Genomic DNA, 16,798 nt, shown 5'->3' with positions numbered 1-16,798 from the left:
CAGGAAGGAGGCCAGTGCAGGTCAGTGGTGTGAAATGACTCTGCTGAGGCACTGGCAACCTTCCTACACTAGCCATGGGAAAGCCACCCACAACATCTGTTTTGGCATCCTAGCAATGCACACACATGTTAGCCCTGACAGGTGTAATAAAGAAATTATATAGCTTTGTTTCAATTTGCTGTCTCTTTGCCGGTTTATAGGGCCCCTGCAGCAGTAACAGTGGAGAAAGGATAACATTGTTAAAACATACGGAGCACGTAAGTAGAACGTGGTGGAAGTGGCCAACGTTTCAAAACACGGGGCTATTCCATGAGGCATCGTTTTTAACCCGCCAACCTCTCCCACTTTGGAGTTTTATAGTTTGACCACATTTTCCCAAAGCAGACAGATGAAAGGTATGAAGCTGAAGGCGTATGTGATCAGCTTTTTTGAATCGCTGTCATCAAATACATTTCTCTAACTTATTCCTCATGTCCCAGTGCTTTGTGAAATTCACGTTAAAGCCATTAGAGAAGATCGGCCCTTGTTGCCAACTTATATGACTTATGCTGAATACGTTTTCTGCTGCATGCTGCTAAGACACCTGGGGGTTTGTCTTAAAACTGCAAATCAGTATTTTCCAGCGTGGGATGGATGAAATATCACTGCTGTGCACAAGAATTTGACCAGTGGAGATGGTGTGGGGACAGCAGCCCTTCTTGCAGACGGAGGGTCTTGGGTTAAAGCGTCATTCAGCAGCTTCAGTACTGTCCAACTGAAATCACATTATTAAAAGAAGAAAAGTCTGTGGGAAAATATTAGAAATGTTCTTTTGTGTCAACGGCTTGAAGTTTCGTGCCACTGTACACTTTTGATGGATTGCAAGCTGGCAGACTGAACACTCACAAAAGACTCTTGACAATCTGCTATAACCTGCAAGGCCAGAATGACATACGGAAACAACAGAGATGAGATGACGCAATCGCTGAGCGGTTAAGATGTACGGCATATGAGCTAAAATGTCCTTAGCAGCACAGTCCCAGGTTTGATTCCACCAAAATAAGTTCATCCTTGAGTCCAAGCAAACATTTGTGCCAAATTTGAAGAAATTTCCTTCCAAAGGCTTTCAACAAATATTGTGCTCACAAGAATGGGACGGACAGACGGACCATCAGAAAATATAGTGACCGGCCACAACTGTCTGCAGCTTTGGTATAAAAATTGCACAGACTTTAAAGCAATCTCACGGGACTCAAACAGATAAATGCAGGCATCATAACGATGGTGACAACGATGCCAATCTGCCTAATGCTACTTTAATGACATTCACATTCATATCATGCACTGGCAGCCTCCTGTCTCTTCTTTACTGTGTCCTGCCTGCCAAGCGTAAGGTTTATGTAATGTTAACCATAGCAGTTGCCAAAATTTGAAATCTTAACCTGACTGACAGCGGATTATTTGACAAAGCTGGGACCTGACAACCAGTGAGTTCACCGACCTTGACTGGATCTACACCAGCAGAGAGCGTGACTGAAGCCAAACCTGTCTAAGGCGAGATGTGAACAAAAGCCTTTAGGCTGATAGCCATTAGCTCACCCAGAAACCAAAATGAATATGTTTGGAATGATTTCATGGTGGTTTCCTAGAAACACAATGGAACAAAACTTTTTTCTTCTCCTAAGCAGCTCAATCCAACCACTTGGTTCTGCAGGCTGCAGCACGCTCAGTCAGGAAAAGTAATGGAAGTTTGAATTAGCACTGGTCCCTGGTACTGCAGGTCACAGACAATTCATACAGGTACTTTTAGTCAACAGAACAGTTATTCAAAGCATATATTTAGTTTGATTACTTTCCATGTTTACACACTAAATTGTGGCACTGCTGTGGATTTAAATTGGGTACTAAATGAGATATCATTTATTATACTAAGGGATACTGCTGGAAAACTAAAGTTCCGTCTACTTTGCCCCACAATTTCTCTGCTTTCACCGGCTGAAAAATGTCCTCGAACATGAGCTCTATATTGTTATGCAAGGTCCTCAAAGTCCAGAGGGTAATTATTTCCAAATGTTTGCCACATTCTTCATGAGCTCAATGTAATTCCAAACCATTTCTCTCCTCCTCCACTTCTTCATTCCTCCTCCCATTCAAACACAGCATAATCTGAGTTTCTCTCCTGGTCCACAAAAGAGCAAAAATTCAGTCAATACATACATCTGCAGAAGTTATGGAATTTGTTCTGATCAGACCACAAATTCTCCTTGGACTTGAGTTATGTGGGGTGAGTAATTGTTTGTCATTCCTGGTTGTAAGCCGGTCATCACGGTTCAATAATCTTGTGTGGATTAATGACTCTGAAGGTGAGGGTATATTGTACTCGCCCTGGATGCTCATCAATCCAAATGAAGTAGTTTCTCCCGCACACTTGTTGTATAACACTGTGTGTGGGCCTGAATAGTGAGAGATCACAGCTTAAAAGCCACTAATCTGCCAGTTCAGAACACCTCATCAAGCAGCACGTGTCCCTTACAGGTGGCACCTTCAGCCGATGCCTTTCATTAGGCCTTTATAACTTCCTGCAGTTCACCCTCTGGTTTAATCAAAGCCCCGATCCTTAACACTGCAGTGTGGCTATACTCAAGACATGCTATAATTAGAAATAAAACTGCATTATATCTGTATGGTTTTATATCTGTCAGTCTCAAACAGATACATTCATGATCTGCGGTATAAACTGGTCTGCACTGACTGGTCATTTTTGTGACATTCATCAATCTCCTCCACACAGCATCGCCTATACACTGACGCAGTGAACACACATGGTATTTTATTCTCACTAAATCCCACATACACTCTGCTGTTGCTGGAAACAGAGAGCACTAAATCTTCTTTGAGTCATGTGTTCTTGTTGCACAAGTTTGGGCGGAATACAAGGTAGAGACATGGTAGAGAAATCAGAGGTACTGAGGGGATTAATGCAGGAATAAAAACATAGACCATTCAAATAGCTCTTTACAATGTTCAGAGAGTTGGTAAAAACAAGGCGTGATTTACTTCAAATTCAACATGTAATGCTGATGATTGTTATCCTCATTTGAACTCCTGGCCATACAGTAGTAGTTTCTAGTTGCCAATCTTTGTCAAATCTCAGTGAATGCCTTCTACACTACACTACTAAAATTATTTCAAATTGTTTCAGCCCCTTTTCAAATTGGAAATAGTAGTTTAAATAATGCAGACACACTTGATCTCTAGTCAAACAAGCAGTAAGACCCAGAGCTTTGACACAGCAACAGTGGCAGAAGAAAAAGACAGCATCTGGACCTCAACCTAAGAGATCTCCAGGGAGTTCAAGAATTCCTGCGTCTTACTTCCCAGCTCCTGACAGACTGACAGCTGTAGTAGCACAGAGGTACCAAGCCTTCACGCTCAGCCAGGAATCCCCTAATGGACTACCAATGATCATTTATCTCCATCAACAAGATGGACTGGTTCATGTCATTTACCTTGAGAGTACCATGAGCACTGTCTCTTATTTTAAAAGTGCTTATTAAGAGTCTATTTAGACGCTCCACAGCAGAGAACCACAGAGGGTGAGGTGACACTGGAAAGACTGAACTAAATCTAATTACTTTCATGTGATACTTAGGGTCATTTTTCTGCTACTAAACATTATCATTTGTCACAAGTGAGTGCTCTCAGCTGTCAAACAAAGCACACAACGCACATTTATGGTGAAAACAGAAACAAACTTTGTGTGATGAAGACAGAGTAACTTTCTCTGCTAAACGCTGTGCCCATTCAGGAGCTGACAAACCAACAAAAGTAAGCATGTCCACTAATCTTCTGATGATGTGAATGTGCTCCTTTCTCCAGCTCTCCTTCCTGCCTCTGGCCCATCTGAAGATCAGCCTTGTTTTGACACCTAATGGTGCTTGACCTTCAGCCTCTGGTGCAGAGCCTGGTGTCGGAGTGTTTAGTCTCCATGAGGCAGATTAGCTGGTAGAGTCAGGCAAGACGACGAGAGGCTGCTGCTTCCACACAGAAACTCTTTATACCTGAGAGCCGGTGATTAGAGACCTAATCTGCTGCTATGGTGGTCCAGCTGAAAACATGCATGCATGCACACATATGCACGCAGGGGCGTCAGTAATCCAGGAGGAGGATTTATAGAAGATGCTCGTGAGTGAAAAGTAAAAATAGGTAAAGAACAGGATCTCAGACTACAGGAATACACAGCAGAAACGCTTGGATGCTTAAAGGTCATACAAAACTGCAGCGAAAATGGCACCTATGTGTATTCAGACATAGTGTGACGCTAGTTTTACAGGTGGTGCAATTGCATACATTTAAGTCAAGTTAATGTACTTAGGGTGCTTTCACACCTGTTAGTCCGTTAGAGTGGTTCGTTTGGACCCAAAAGTTGTTACAATGTTGCTAATTTCAACTGGTTCAGTTCGCATTCACACCAGTGTTTTCGCAGTTGAACCAACAACGATGAATGTTATATCTCCCCCCAGTCATTTGGCGGCGCTGTTCACAAAAATAATGACGTAGTGAACGCTGATTGGCGCAGCATGTGAAGAGGGAAAAATCCCGGAAGAAAACAACAGGCTGTTTATTCCATGGATCGAGGTTTATTCGTAAACAATGAACTATGCTCTCCTGTTCCTTCTTGTTGCCATATATTCGTATCATTGCTTTATGCAGCAAGCACAAATACTGCTGTTGTTCCAGCATGAAGCTCGCATTCGGTACGAGAACATTACACAGTCGTTTTTGGCACGGAGAAGATGCATTGCAAGACGTTATCGTTATCCCAAAATTCCCTGTGCAGGCTGCTACGGAAGCTCCCGTAGACCAAAAAGTCTGCTGTGCCATCAAGCCGGTCTGAATGGAGACAGGTTTGTGTTCTCACCAGGAGCGAACCGAACTGGAGTTCACATAGAACCGGACCGAGACGGTTCTTGAGTCCGCACCAAAAACATCTGGTCTGCTTTCACACCAGCCCAAACGAACCGTACTTGCTGGTGTTGTGGACTCCAGTCCGCTTTAAGCGGACCAAAAGTCGTATGTGTGAAAGCACCCTTAGACTCAGATCTGCATCATTACCATCTTTAGACTTTGGATACATGGCATCATATCTGCCAATCTAGAGTTTTTATCCAATGAAATGACTTGTCTCTTTCTACTACAACCATAACTTCTACTACTCACAGCAATCATCGGTTTAAGCTTCGGCAGATGTTTGTGAATCTTGCTGACAATGTTTAAGGTGCACTGCTTCAAATCTGTTCATGTGTGATCTATGAAGGTCATGGGTTATGACAAAGGAAGGGACAGAAATTCTCTTCACATTTTCTGCAGGATTTTACAGGCTGTATACACCACCGTTCAAAAGTTTGGGGTCATCCAGACAATTTCATGTTTTACATTAAACTCCCACTTTTATCCATGTGCTAACATAACTGTACAAGGGTTTTCTAATCATCAATGAGCCTTTCAACACCATTAGCTAACACAATGTAGCATTAGAACACAGGAGTGATGGTTGCTGGAAATGTTCCTCTGTACCCCTATGGAGATATTCCATTAAACATCAGCTGTTTACAGCTACAACAGTCATTTACCACATTAACTGTGTTTACACTGGATTTATCATTCATTTGATGTTATCTTTACTGAAAAAAATGACATTTCTAAGTGACCCCAAACTTTCAAATGTTAGTGTATGTTGCCTTGGAGGAAGCGCTGCCTTCAAGGCTAAAGTGTCTGTGTGAAGTACACACAACAGATTACATGAAAGAGTGCAACATAAATAAGTACAGCCTTATTCTGCAAGATCTGTGCTGGCACTTAGTGTATGTGTGACTATTTTCTACATCATGTGGCATTAGATACGACATAAAACAATTCAGGTTCAGCAAAGTCTGTTTACTTCATCTTCTCTGAACTGTGAATGTCTTTATTTCACAGAAACCCTTCCAATAGGTATTTAAGTCTGCTCCAAAGCGATGGGCCAGCAGGCTGACAATGGCATGGCTGGAACCATGCCACTAAAATGACTATAAAACAGAGACTATTCATAATGCAGATTTATGTGCATCATGGTCCTTTTCTCAGGCATGCTCAGCACAGAGAAACAACCTAACTGAAATACCGGCCAGGTTGCAAATCTGTTAAAGACCGTCGGCTTTGTCCCCACTGTATTGTACTAACTGACCCCCTGATGCACATTTCTTAGAGGCCCAGCTCCCAACCCTGGGGCTCTGGCAGCAGGTCCTGGCCCACAGTGCTGTGAGACAGAGTGAGTGTATAAAATGACTCCTCCAGCCAGCTCAGTGTGAGAAGAAGGGAAGCATGCTAGGAATATTTTCCACATAGTTCTGCAGGGAAAGGGCAACGGGGAGCTGGTTGGGTAACAGTTATGTGAGAATTTGGGTTTCCAAGCATCTTAAATGTACCCACGGTAAGCATTTATAATAAAACTGATGCAACACAATTAGGTTTCACACATAATCGAAAGCATCGGAGGAGGTAGTATAAATGAAGCCATCACTGAGTTAGGTAACATTATAGCCCTGCTGCAGAGTGGATACGTGATAGGTGAAAATACCAAGCAAACCTCTAGAGCTACGTGGTATCTTTGTAAAACAGGAACCATTAGGTATGAGCTTTAGCATGCTAAACCATACTAACTGTCAAAGTGCAGCTTGTGTGTTGATTTCTATCCAACTTGAGATGTCCCCTTAAGTTACATGCTTGTTGGCAACCTTTAAGTTCTTTAAATAAGTCTGTAATTACAGTTGTAACAGCAATAAGTGAGCTTAAGAGCCACTGAGGACCATGGACCAGGGTGGTCTGTCTCCTATCAGTCATTAGAGTGAAAATAAACCCAACACTCTTAACCACCTGAATAAGGTTAAATGTAGGGAGGAAGATCCAAGTAAAACAGAGCGTGGCCCTGAATGCAGCACCGAGAATGCAAACAGTATCAACTCAATATCTATTAGTAACTGCTCAGGGAGTTCTGCTGTCAGATAGCGAGAGGCTTGGACCTGACGAACCTGTTTGAGGGAAAACAGATACTAGCAAAGAGATTTGTGTGTGTGTGTGTGTGTGTGTGTGTGTGTGTGTGTGTGTGTGTGTGTGTGTGTGTGCTTGTACTTGCTACATGGTGAGTACCATTTTCTGCATTTAACTATCAAAGTGAGGACATTTTTACAAAGTGAGGACATTTTGGCCGGTCCTCACTTTGAAACAGCCATGTTTGAGGGTGAAGACTTGTTTTTAGAGAACAGGTATGAATTGAGGTTTGGTTAAGGTTAGGGTAAGGATTAAGTTTAGGCAATCAGTTGTGATAGTTAAGGTTAGGGTAAGGATTAAGTTTAGGCAATCAGTTGTGATAGTTAAGGTTAGGGTAAGGCTCTAGGAAATGCATTACGCCTATGGAAGTCCTCACTAAGATAGAAGTACAAACATGTGTGTGTGTGTGTGTGTTTACAGTAAAGAAGGAGAGGAAACCATAAGTGTCTGTCTTCTAGGAGCAAAGCCAGACCCACACAAGGTGAACCTGGAGGTGATTTCAGCAGCTTACAGCGGTTTGCCTCGAACTGAGCTGTCCAACCGAACGCCAGCTGAAGGAGCAACCGCAACCTCCAAATTTGGTTCAGATTTTATGGCATCAAAGCAACCAGATCCAGCGTAACATACACATGCTTTAAGCATCCCTGAGCTTCTGGTTTTGTCGCAATACATCCAATCATTTGACACTTTGTGGCTTACATGCTTGAAGTCCTACATGGTTTTTAGGTTTACCAGCTCCATACAGCCTTGGGTGAAATAACAGCCCAAAAAGCTGAGTTAATTCCAGCCTGTCAAATCAAAGCAGAATCAGCCAACAAGCCTATATTTGCCTGTCAAGCTACATATCACATAGAGAAATCCACTGCCTGGTGCATGCCTTCAGAGCAGTAGCAGAACAAACAGGTGAAATGTGGTCATTTACAGCTGAAAAGATGTTTAGCTGTCTGTTAAAACTGGACTAAACAGACCTTTATTTGAATGACATTCTGAAGAGCATATTTTAACAGGTCATGGTTCTACTGGTACGAATCGCATACTGCTCACAATTCTTGGTAAAACTCAACTGTTCATAACAGAAGTTAAGCAGCAGTGTCACTTAGTTCAAATGTAAGATCTATTTTATAACATTTGTGAAAGAAAATAGCAATTAATGTCCATCTATCACTGTAATGCAAACATGGTTCATAGAGAAAACAGTTAGCGGTGCTAATTCTCCACTCGTGCCATTAAACCACGACAAAAAGGGGCGCAACAAAATGATGGAAAAGCAAGGGAAAGAGGTGGGAATATGGTATTTCTGTTGGTTTTGAAATGTTAATGCGAGGAAGGTCATGGTCTCCTCATGAAGCCACACAGATCTGAGGTCTTCATTTGCTGTTACTTTTCATTTTTCCACTGCATGTTTAAGTCACATTCTTCAAATACGTCACGATTTCTGTTGCATTTTGCCTTTATCAGTATATGAACTTTCTGAGTTTAGTGAAGCATAAAAACATGTTTGCGGTATTTCAACCACTGGACTCTGTGGTACGTCACTGACTGATGGCTGTTAGCAGACAGTCCTCTCCAGTGAGACAAGTCAGCCTGAATCAGTGGAATATTGATACCACATGGCAGCAGTAGAAAGAAATAGCTTCTGATACCAATTACAAAACCAATAAAACAACCAATACCATAAAACACTACGCTGTGGAAGAGGGACTGAGCAGAAACAGAGAGGAAACAACCTCATCCGTTTCTTTATAGAGCTGTTCACAGCAGTGGGGAAGTGAGAAGGAACAGATCATGATGCTAACTGGCTTTATTTGCTTGGGAATGTTCCGTACTATAAATCAACATGGAGGAAAACACTGAGAGCTTGACTCACCTTGGTCTTCTGAATATGAGGCCATACTGCTGGCAGGCCAGGCCCACGGTGGGAGTGTAAATGATGGGCATAAACCTTTCAACGTCTGACAGCAGCACCCGATAGAAGAGCTTCTCGTTGCGATCCTGGAGCCCCATCAGGAACACATATCTGGGAGTGATAAGGAGGAGCAAGGAGGAAAACAGCCCATTAATCTATAACATCTTGAGGACTTGTACCTGCTGAATAAAAAAGCTGTTTATCAAAGTCAGATGTTCAATGTTTGTGAGTGAGGCGTACCAGGGAGATCAGAGGAACTGAAAAGCAAAGGTTAAGACTGTGATTATGACATTATTGTCATGGTCCCACTCCTGCTCCTGCCCTTTTTCCTCTTTTCCCTCCTGTCTCTCTCTCTCCCGGTCGCTCGCCCTCTGGCTGCCAGCTGATTGCTGCTGGGTGTCAGCTGCAGGCAATCAATCCAAACTCCACTCACCTGTTCCCCTCCGCTATATAAGCCCTCTGCTTCTCTCAGTCTGTGCTGGATCATTGTTCGACAGACCCACATGCTGTCCCTGACTCTGTCCCCCACAAACGCAATCCCCTCTGGACTGCATCAGGTTTGGACTCTTCTGCTTTCCCCCTGTGTGGACTGCCCAATCTTGGACTCTGCGTTTTTGGATTATTCTCAGCCTGTTCGCTCCCTTGATTGTTAGCTTCCCTCGTTGAGTGAGTACCTCTCAGGACCTCTGAGTTTTTGTTTCATAGCGCTAGTATTGTTTGGCTTGCTCTGCCTCCACAGTCCTGTCCTTAGTTGTCCAGTCGTTTTTTTGATTCAATAAACCTTTTTCCCTAACACCCGTCTGCCCGTCTTTTGTTGGTCTGCGCTTGGGTTCTCCAGTCCCCATAATCCTAACAATTATGTCCATATGGATTCTATATTAAATGGATATAATACTGCACAACACAGTGAGCACAAAAACACAGAATTTATGAAAATGTGAGAAAGTAGGAAAAGAAAAAAATAATTCTGCTGTGCTGTAGAATTTGTAAAGACATTTTTGCTTATGTTCCAAATGACTGAAAAATACACCAAATAAGAAGCAGCTCTCAGATAGCCTACACAAGCTCTCCGTTCTGACTGCAGATTGACCGGGAACCCAGCGTTTGCATATGACCCAAATTAAGTCGAGCACGCCAGAAACGGCTCTATTCCTAATCAGCGAAGTTTCCATAAAGCTAAGAGCACAAGGTGCCTCTTGTTGAAGGAATAAAAAGCATGGACGCCCTCTCTGCTATAGGTTAGGCCACGGCAGCTGCACAATGCGCGGTGGTGACAGTTGCTCTTGAAGTGAACACTTTTCATATTGGGGAGCCCAATTAGCTTCTGCCACATGCAATCTATCACAAAAAGGTTTCTGTAGGGCATATGATATCAAGGTGAAATCAGTTTTTCCTTAGACACATATTTGCTTAAAACCTTCATGTGTTACTGTTGACTTTCTTTTCTCAGTGGAAGATCCATCCTAACAGTATTTTCCAGTGCTCTGAATCACATGTTGAACTCCAGAGAGATAAACTGTTTTCTCCTCAAATATCAAGGAGATAAGTCATGTGTTGAAACCACAGACAGTATGTATAAAAGATGGAGGTAGCCACAGTGAAGTCACATATTGGTTTGTGGACTAGTATTTTGAAGTCTGGAGTTTGAAGTTGGGTCACTTTTGGTTTGTGAGACTAGACATTACAAACATTGAGGACACCATGCAGAGGAATACTGTAGTGACTTGTCATTCACACAGTGGCCACACCATAAAACATATCCTGCTTTATCATCCATATTTCTCTAAATGGGAGCATAATTTACAAACAGAACATCGTACCGTATTAAAGAAGACTTGAGACTAGCGACTGAGACATTAAACTTATTGGAGAAGTGTTTACTGGGGTAGCAAGCAAATCAAGTGAGAAATAGGTTCACTTTGTCAGATACTTCTATACAGTTAAACTTTTAAGGCATTTAGTCATTTTATATCGCTACTAGGAAAGTGAACATTTATAGGCATTAATTGGCCATTTCCTTTCACAGAGAAAGTGTGAATCTGTGTGAATTGATAAGCAAGCCTGTTATGGTACAGTACAGACCCTACATAAAGGGGAGAAAAAACAAGCTGCAGAGTAAGGAACATGCTTTTTGAAAAGTGGATTCTGTAGATGGTGAAACTGAAACTGAGGCAATTAGTCCATATTCCATGATGCAATTAACAAACAGTGTATGAATTACTCAAGATATCAAGTAAGCATTTTGATCATCAAAGAATCATTTAAGTACATTTTCATGCAAAAAAGGCAATTAGCTTCCCCTTGTCTTGCATTATGTAAACTGTAAACATGACGCTACCTTACAGTAAACTGAATGTAGAGAGGTGTTAAAGACAGTCACACATAAATGACATTTGGTGATCTCAACGTAGACCTTTGTAGAAGGTGCTTTTACAGGAGCCGTGTTGTTACAAGTGAGCTGATCTTCGTGTGTAAAATAGGTGGAATGGAAAAGTAAAGAAAGATGTAACAGAGACAAAGTTTAAACTGTGTTGACAGCTGGCTTCAATTCAGCACAAGAATAAACATTTTACATTTTTCTTTTACATTCTGATGACTTCACTCGTCATCGTCATTCATCAAACAAAATGAAAATTACATCTCCACAACAAATGTGCATCATGCTGTTGATTGATTTAATGCTGGCAAACATTAAGAGAGATTACTTTCTCCATTCTTAACCTTAAAAGGCGTTGACTACTTGCACCCTGTAAACAAGAATATTTAGAGTACACGCTGCTGTGTGAAGCTGTATCCCTGCTGATTGAGTGCAGGGTTTCCTTTAAAGTCTACCTAGTGAGGCAGCCAGGACATCATCTATCTCTATCTCAATCTGTCTTAGCACGAGTGATCAGCTAGCTCTGCTCTCTAGGGCTCATTTTCAGCCTCTTACTGTTGTCTAACAACCTCACTGGATGTGAGAGTATAGTTTATAGTTTGTACTGTGCAATGCATGTACTGTCTCTGTCTTGTTATTTTGTTTAATGATTAGGACCCCTCGAAAACGAGATGATTCATCTCAAGGGGTTATCCTGTGAATAAAAAATAAAGAATAAAGAAGAGTTCCCTTTAGCTGTACCATTTTATATACTGCAGTATTTTAGTTGGCAGCACCTTTGAACATCCATTTCCTCTGCAGAACAGTCACAGTCGGTACTTAAGTCACTCCATCATCTCAGATCTTAAACGCATGTGCTTGCAGCGCTGTTCCCTTTGCCGTCATTTGTAAAAAAAAAAATCAAACCAGAGACAAATTCCATAAAAAAAAAAATAACACGGGGGAGTCTAGATAACCGATTAAAATAGAATGGGAAGTAATGAAAGTTTTGAGTAATGGTGATAAAAAATAAATGTCAGTGTCTGGGAGCAAATACCAAAGAAGGATTGAGAGTTGGGAGCAGACTGTACGCAAACACAGCAGAGTCCTTAATCCACAGGACCATAGACCAAAGCTGGAACACACTGGAGCCCCAGAGACAGATTGTCAGTGACATCGATAGGGCATGGGAATAGCAATGACAAGTTTATAATGACTGTTTTTAGATGGTAATGCTGGGATGCTGCCATGGTGGAAAATCAGGCAACTGTTTAGAAGCTGTCTGCTGGCTGTTGACTCTGAATCCGTTCTCACAGGCAAAAGTCACTCATCTCTGACTTTAGGAGTGACAGCTGATGGAACGGTTAACTGACAGATGACCACCGGAACAAGAATTAATTTTACTGACAGATGCCATTCAGCACACTGGAGACAATTCAAAACAGCAAACCAGACGATGAGTTCAGTTCATCGAACAGCCCAAAGTGAAATATTAGCGTGTGGTACATTCACTGCATAACACTAACAACTACAAGGCCTGTGTGTCCAATGAGGCGTGCAAAACTGAAGTGAAATTTTCGTTTGGGGGCTGTGGAGGTTATAAAAATAAGGAGAAGAGGGAGGAGATGGAGAAATGGAAAAAGAGAGCAGTGTGGAGATTTGTTAAGTAAAATCTATGGTGTTAGGGGATGGATGTAGATCTCAGAGAGCTGATGGCTAATCTGCCTCTCATGTTTTGAAGGTTTCCAGATGTAGGAGCTCTGCATGCACAGAGGATCAGCTGCAATTCAACTCTAGAAGGACTGCTGATTTAAAGCTGATAGAAGATAAGGACCTAACAGATTTCTGTCTGTGTCAGAATGCGAGTCTCACCTGTCCAGGTCGTCTCTCTTCATGTCATAGTTCTTGAGCACTCGGAGCAGCTGGACGTCCTGACTGATGAAGCAAGGAGGCAGCAGGCCGTGGATCCCCAGCTGGAGACGCTCCTCCAGGGAGAAAGCCATGCCCTAGGGAACACACAAAGCTCCATCAGCCTCCAATATCCACCAATACAGTACACTATACACAGCTTTACTGTAGCACCTGGTCTTTCACACAGTTGCCACACCTTAAAATATATCCTGCTTTATCATCTATTTTGCTCTAAATGGGACCAAAATGTACATAAACACGCTCTGCTTAAAACATCCCCCGCCTTATATCTAGTACCTCTAAGTGCAAGAAATAATAATATATACTGGACGATACACCTACAAAATGATACATCTTCACTACAATAAAAAAAAACAGTCAAGTTAAGGTCATACACCCCAAAAGGCACATCTACATTACCAACAATATGAATGAAATCCCTCAACTAGTTTCTGAGATATGATCCGGAAACCAAAAAATATTTGAAGTGCCTCACTATGACCTTGAAAATCAGGTCAAGGTCATACACCCCAAAAGGCACATCTATACTATATAGAGATGGCCTGGGTGCAATATGAATGAAATCTCTCAAGTAGTTTCAGAGATATGCTCTGGAAACGAAATGCGGACGTACGGACATACGGACATACGGACATACGGACGGACGTGCCCACGCCAATATCCCCCTCCGTGCCTACGGCAACATCATGCTGTAATGAAAAAAACCTGTAACTAGTGATTGACACCATAAATTCATGTGAAAGACATTTACTGAGGTAGCAAATCAAGTGAGAAGCAGTGTGATTTTGTCATTAAACTTCTTCCAGCCACCCTAGCTTTAACCCCCTGCTAGCCATTAGAGAAAACACAGGCCTTATGCACATTGATTCCACTTTTCAGACCTGGAGCTTATGTGCATCCTTTACACACGTTCAAACTTTATTATCCAACACCATAATAACACATACAAGCACATCCAGAGTGTGTAAAAAAACACATTATTATCGTCAACCATAGCTGGTTCTCAGTGGTTACTGCTGGAAAAGTTGAAAATTCTGTGTTTGCAGTAGATTTATGTCAGAGCTTTCGGTCAGTGAGGGCATTTACAGGGAAATGAGCATCCCAGTTAGGTAACCCCGGATAACGCTTTTTCTAAAACACTGTATGTTGGTGGGAAAAGCAAGATTCTGGTGCATTCATACATCTTCACACAATCAGGTGCAGCTTTAGCCAAGTAGAGCTGCAAGAAACAACAATCTGCATATTTTCTCGATTAATTAATCACTTGTTCGCTCTGTATGGTGTCAAAAAAAGCCTAAGATGATGTCTTCAAATGTCTTGTTTAATACACAACCCAAAAAAAATTATTTCACAGCCAAAGAGGGGTAGCCTAGTCGCGCTAGACCCATGTTCTGAAGACGCAAGGGTCTGGGCACGCTCGACAGGGAGGGAGTCGGGCTAAAAGGTTGTCTTTCAAACCAATCTGCAGCAATTGGGTAGGTATACAACCAATCAGCGCAACAAATAGGCTGACGTAGTTCCTAGAGCGCCGGCGGATTGTGGCTAAGTCCCATTAGCTTCCCAACCAGCGGAGCCAACTGGTATACAGTGTTGTTTTCGTTAACGATGACGATGACAAAATTATTTCGTTGACGCCCCTTTTTTTCATGACGAAAACGAAACGATGACAAAATAAACGTGGCTCTCTGATGACCAAAACATGATGAGATGTGTGCTAGTTTTCGTTCAAGAGACGAGACTGGATGAAAACGTTAATGGATGGTTTCGATCAACTGGTGATATTCAGTGAGCGAGGCTGTTAACACGGCAATGCACAGCATAGGTGACTGTACCGATGCCTGTTCAAAACACACAGACGTCAATAAACTGTTCCGAAATGTTCTTCTTGTCAGCTTTAGCATTGTCGTTATTGCTCTGTTGGGACTCACGGCTGTTCCGTCTACCAGTAAAATTCTCGGTTTAATGAGGACCTCCACCTAACGGAGTGGAAATATCGCTTCACTGCGGCAGAGTGTGACGATCATATTAACTGGTGACAGTCTGTGGCCTCAGTCCGACGGTCAGACAGAAACAGCAAGAGAAGTTCTAATACCGTTTTCAAAGCTTACTGCGATAAAGCAGTTGGATCTGAGTTGTTCTACTTTTAAATAGATTTTAAGTAAAACAATAACATCATATAAACCATCTGACCACATTCTAACCAGAGATTTCACATTCCAGCCTTCAGAACGTCCATATGCTTCATCTAATTGTTCCCCCGTTATTCAGGATTTATTTATTTTACTGGGGCATTGCAAGTTAATCAACATTGTATTCTATGGAATCAATGCATTGTAAATTAAATGCACTGACTTTACAGAACACAGAATTACAGGTATTTTTTTTATTTCTAACGACGTAGAACAATAATAGAGACGAGGATATTTATTCTACAAAACCTTAACCTTAACATACTACTCTAAACTGACAAAAAGTGGAACATTGATTCCACTGTCATTTTGTCAGTGAGGTTAATAATACGTAATTTGTTAAAAGGCTAATACGTCTAGACTAAAACTAGACTAAAACCTTTTGAGTTTTCGAATAAAACTATCACTTATAGAAATGACTAAATTGTGACTAAATAGAATAAGGATTTCGTCCAAAAGACTAAAACTAAGACTAAATCTAAATTGGCTGCCAAAAACAACACTGCTGGTATATTAAGGATTTGCCATATCCCGTCGGCATAAGTCCAAATACGTCTTTCTTCTCAATGAAACACTTCAGTGCCGTCCTTTGTTTATCTTTCAAGTTGAATTTTAGCTTCAAATCTTTAAGGGCTGTGGCCAAAGCCGAGTCGAAAGATAACTGTTTATTGTTTCCGGTTGTTTCTGTCAGAATCGTCACGCCTCTGTCGTCACTTAGTTACGCCCGCCTTCTGACTCTACACTTCATGGTGATTGGTCCGGCCAGTTTTAGGAGAATCCAGCCTCGAGCCTTATGGAGGGTAACTAGACCCACCCTGGCAGCGAATTAAATTCATTGCCGTGGGTTGTCTAGTGCAGCTAGGCTAAAAGAGGGGTAAAGAAATCACAAAATATTTCACTTTAACTAACGAGAATTGAGACTTCTGCTCTAAAAAAATCTGTGAAAGCAGCTAATCAGTTATTGAAATTGTTGCAGACTGATTTAATAGTAAAAAAGAAGAAAAAAGCAGTTGATTAAGTGATTAAATGTTGCTATGAAAGAAACACAAACAATGCCAGCAGAATTTTAAATACATACAGTGGAACAAGTAAGATAAATGATCAAACTGATTTAAGGAATACAGAACTGTCAGATTTATTATTTCAAATGTTTGGTTTGTGTTGGTAAAAATCTCTCTCTCTCACACACACACACACACACACACACACACACACACACACACACACACACACACACACACACACACACACAGATGCATGTCTGGTTCTTATATCCCCATGGAGACTTACCATTGACTCCCATTCATATCTAACCCTAACCCTAACCCTAACCTTAACCCTAACCTT

General features: G+C 41.7%; 1 protein-coding gene across 1 annotated transcript in view; it reads right to left on the bottom strand.

The window, feature by feature from the left end:
* me1 (malic enzyme 1, NADP(+)-dependent, cytosolic) overlaps nt 1–16,798 on the bottom strand; it is a 108,557-nt gene that overhangs the window by 53,898 nt on the left and 37,861 nt on the right. The window contains exons 2-3 of the mRNA XM_022204918.2: nt 13,203–13,336; nt 8,936–9,085 (exon numbers count right to left, since the gene is read on the bottom strand). Coding sequence (XP_022060610.1) covers nt 8,936–9,085; nt 13,203–13,336 — 284 coding nt within the window. The remainder of the gene's footprint in view (nt 1–8,935; nt 9,086–13,202; nt 13,337–16,798) is intronic.

Source organism: Acanthochromis polyacanthus, chromosome 12 (genome assembly GCF_021347895.1).
Source record: "Acanthochromis polyacanthus isolate Apoly-LR-REF ecotype Palm Island chromosome 12, KAUST_Apoly_ChrSc, whole genome shotgun sequence".
Taxonomy (NCBI): domain Eukaryota; kingdom Metazoa; phylum Chordata; class Actinopteri; family Pomacentridae; genus Acanthochromis; species Acanthochromis polyacanthus.
The sequence above is the reverse complement of the archived record's forward strand: the minus strand, read 5'-3'. Positions and strand labels throughout refer to the sequence as shown.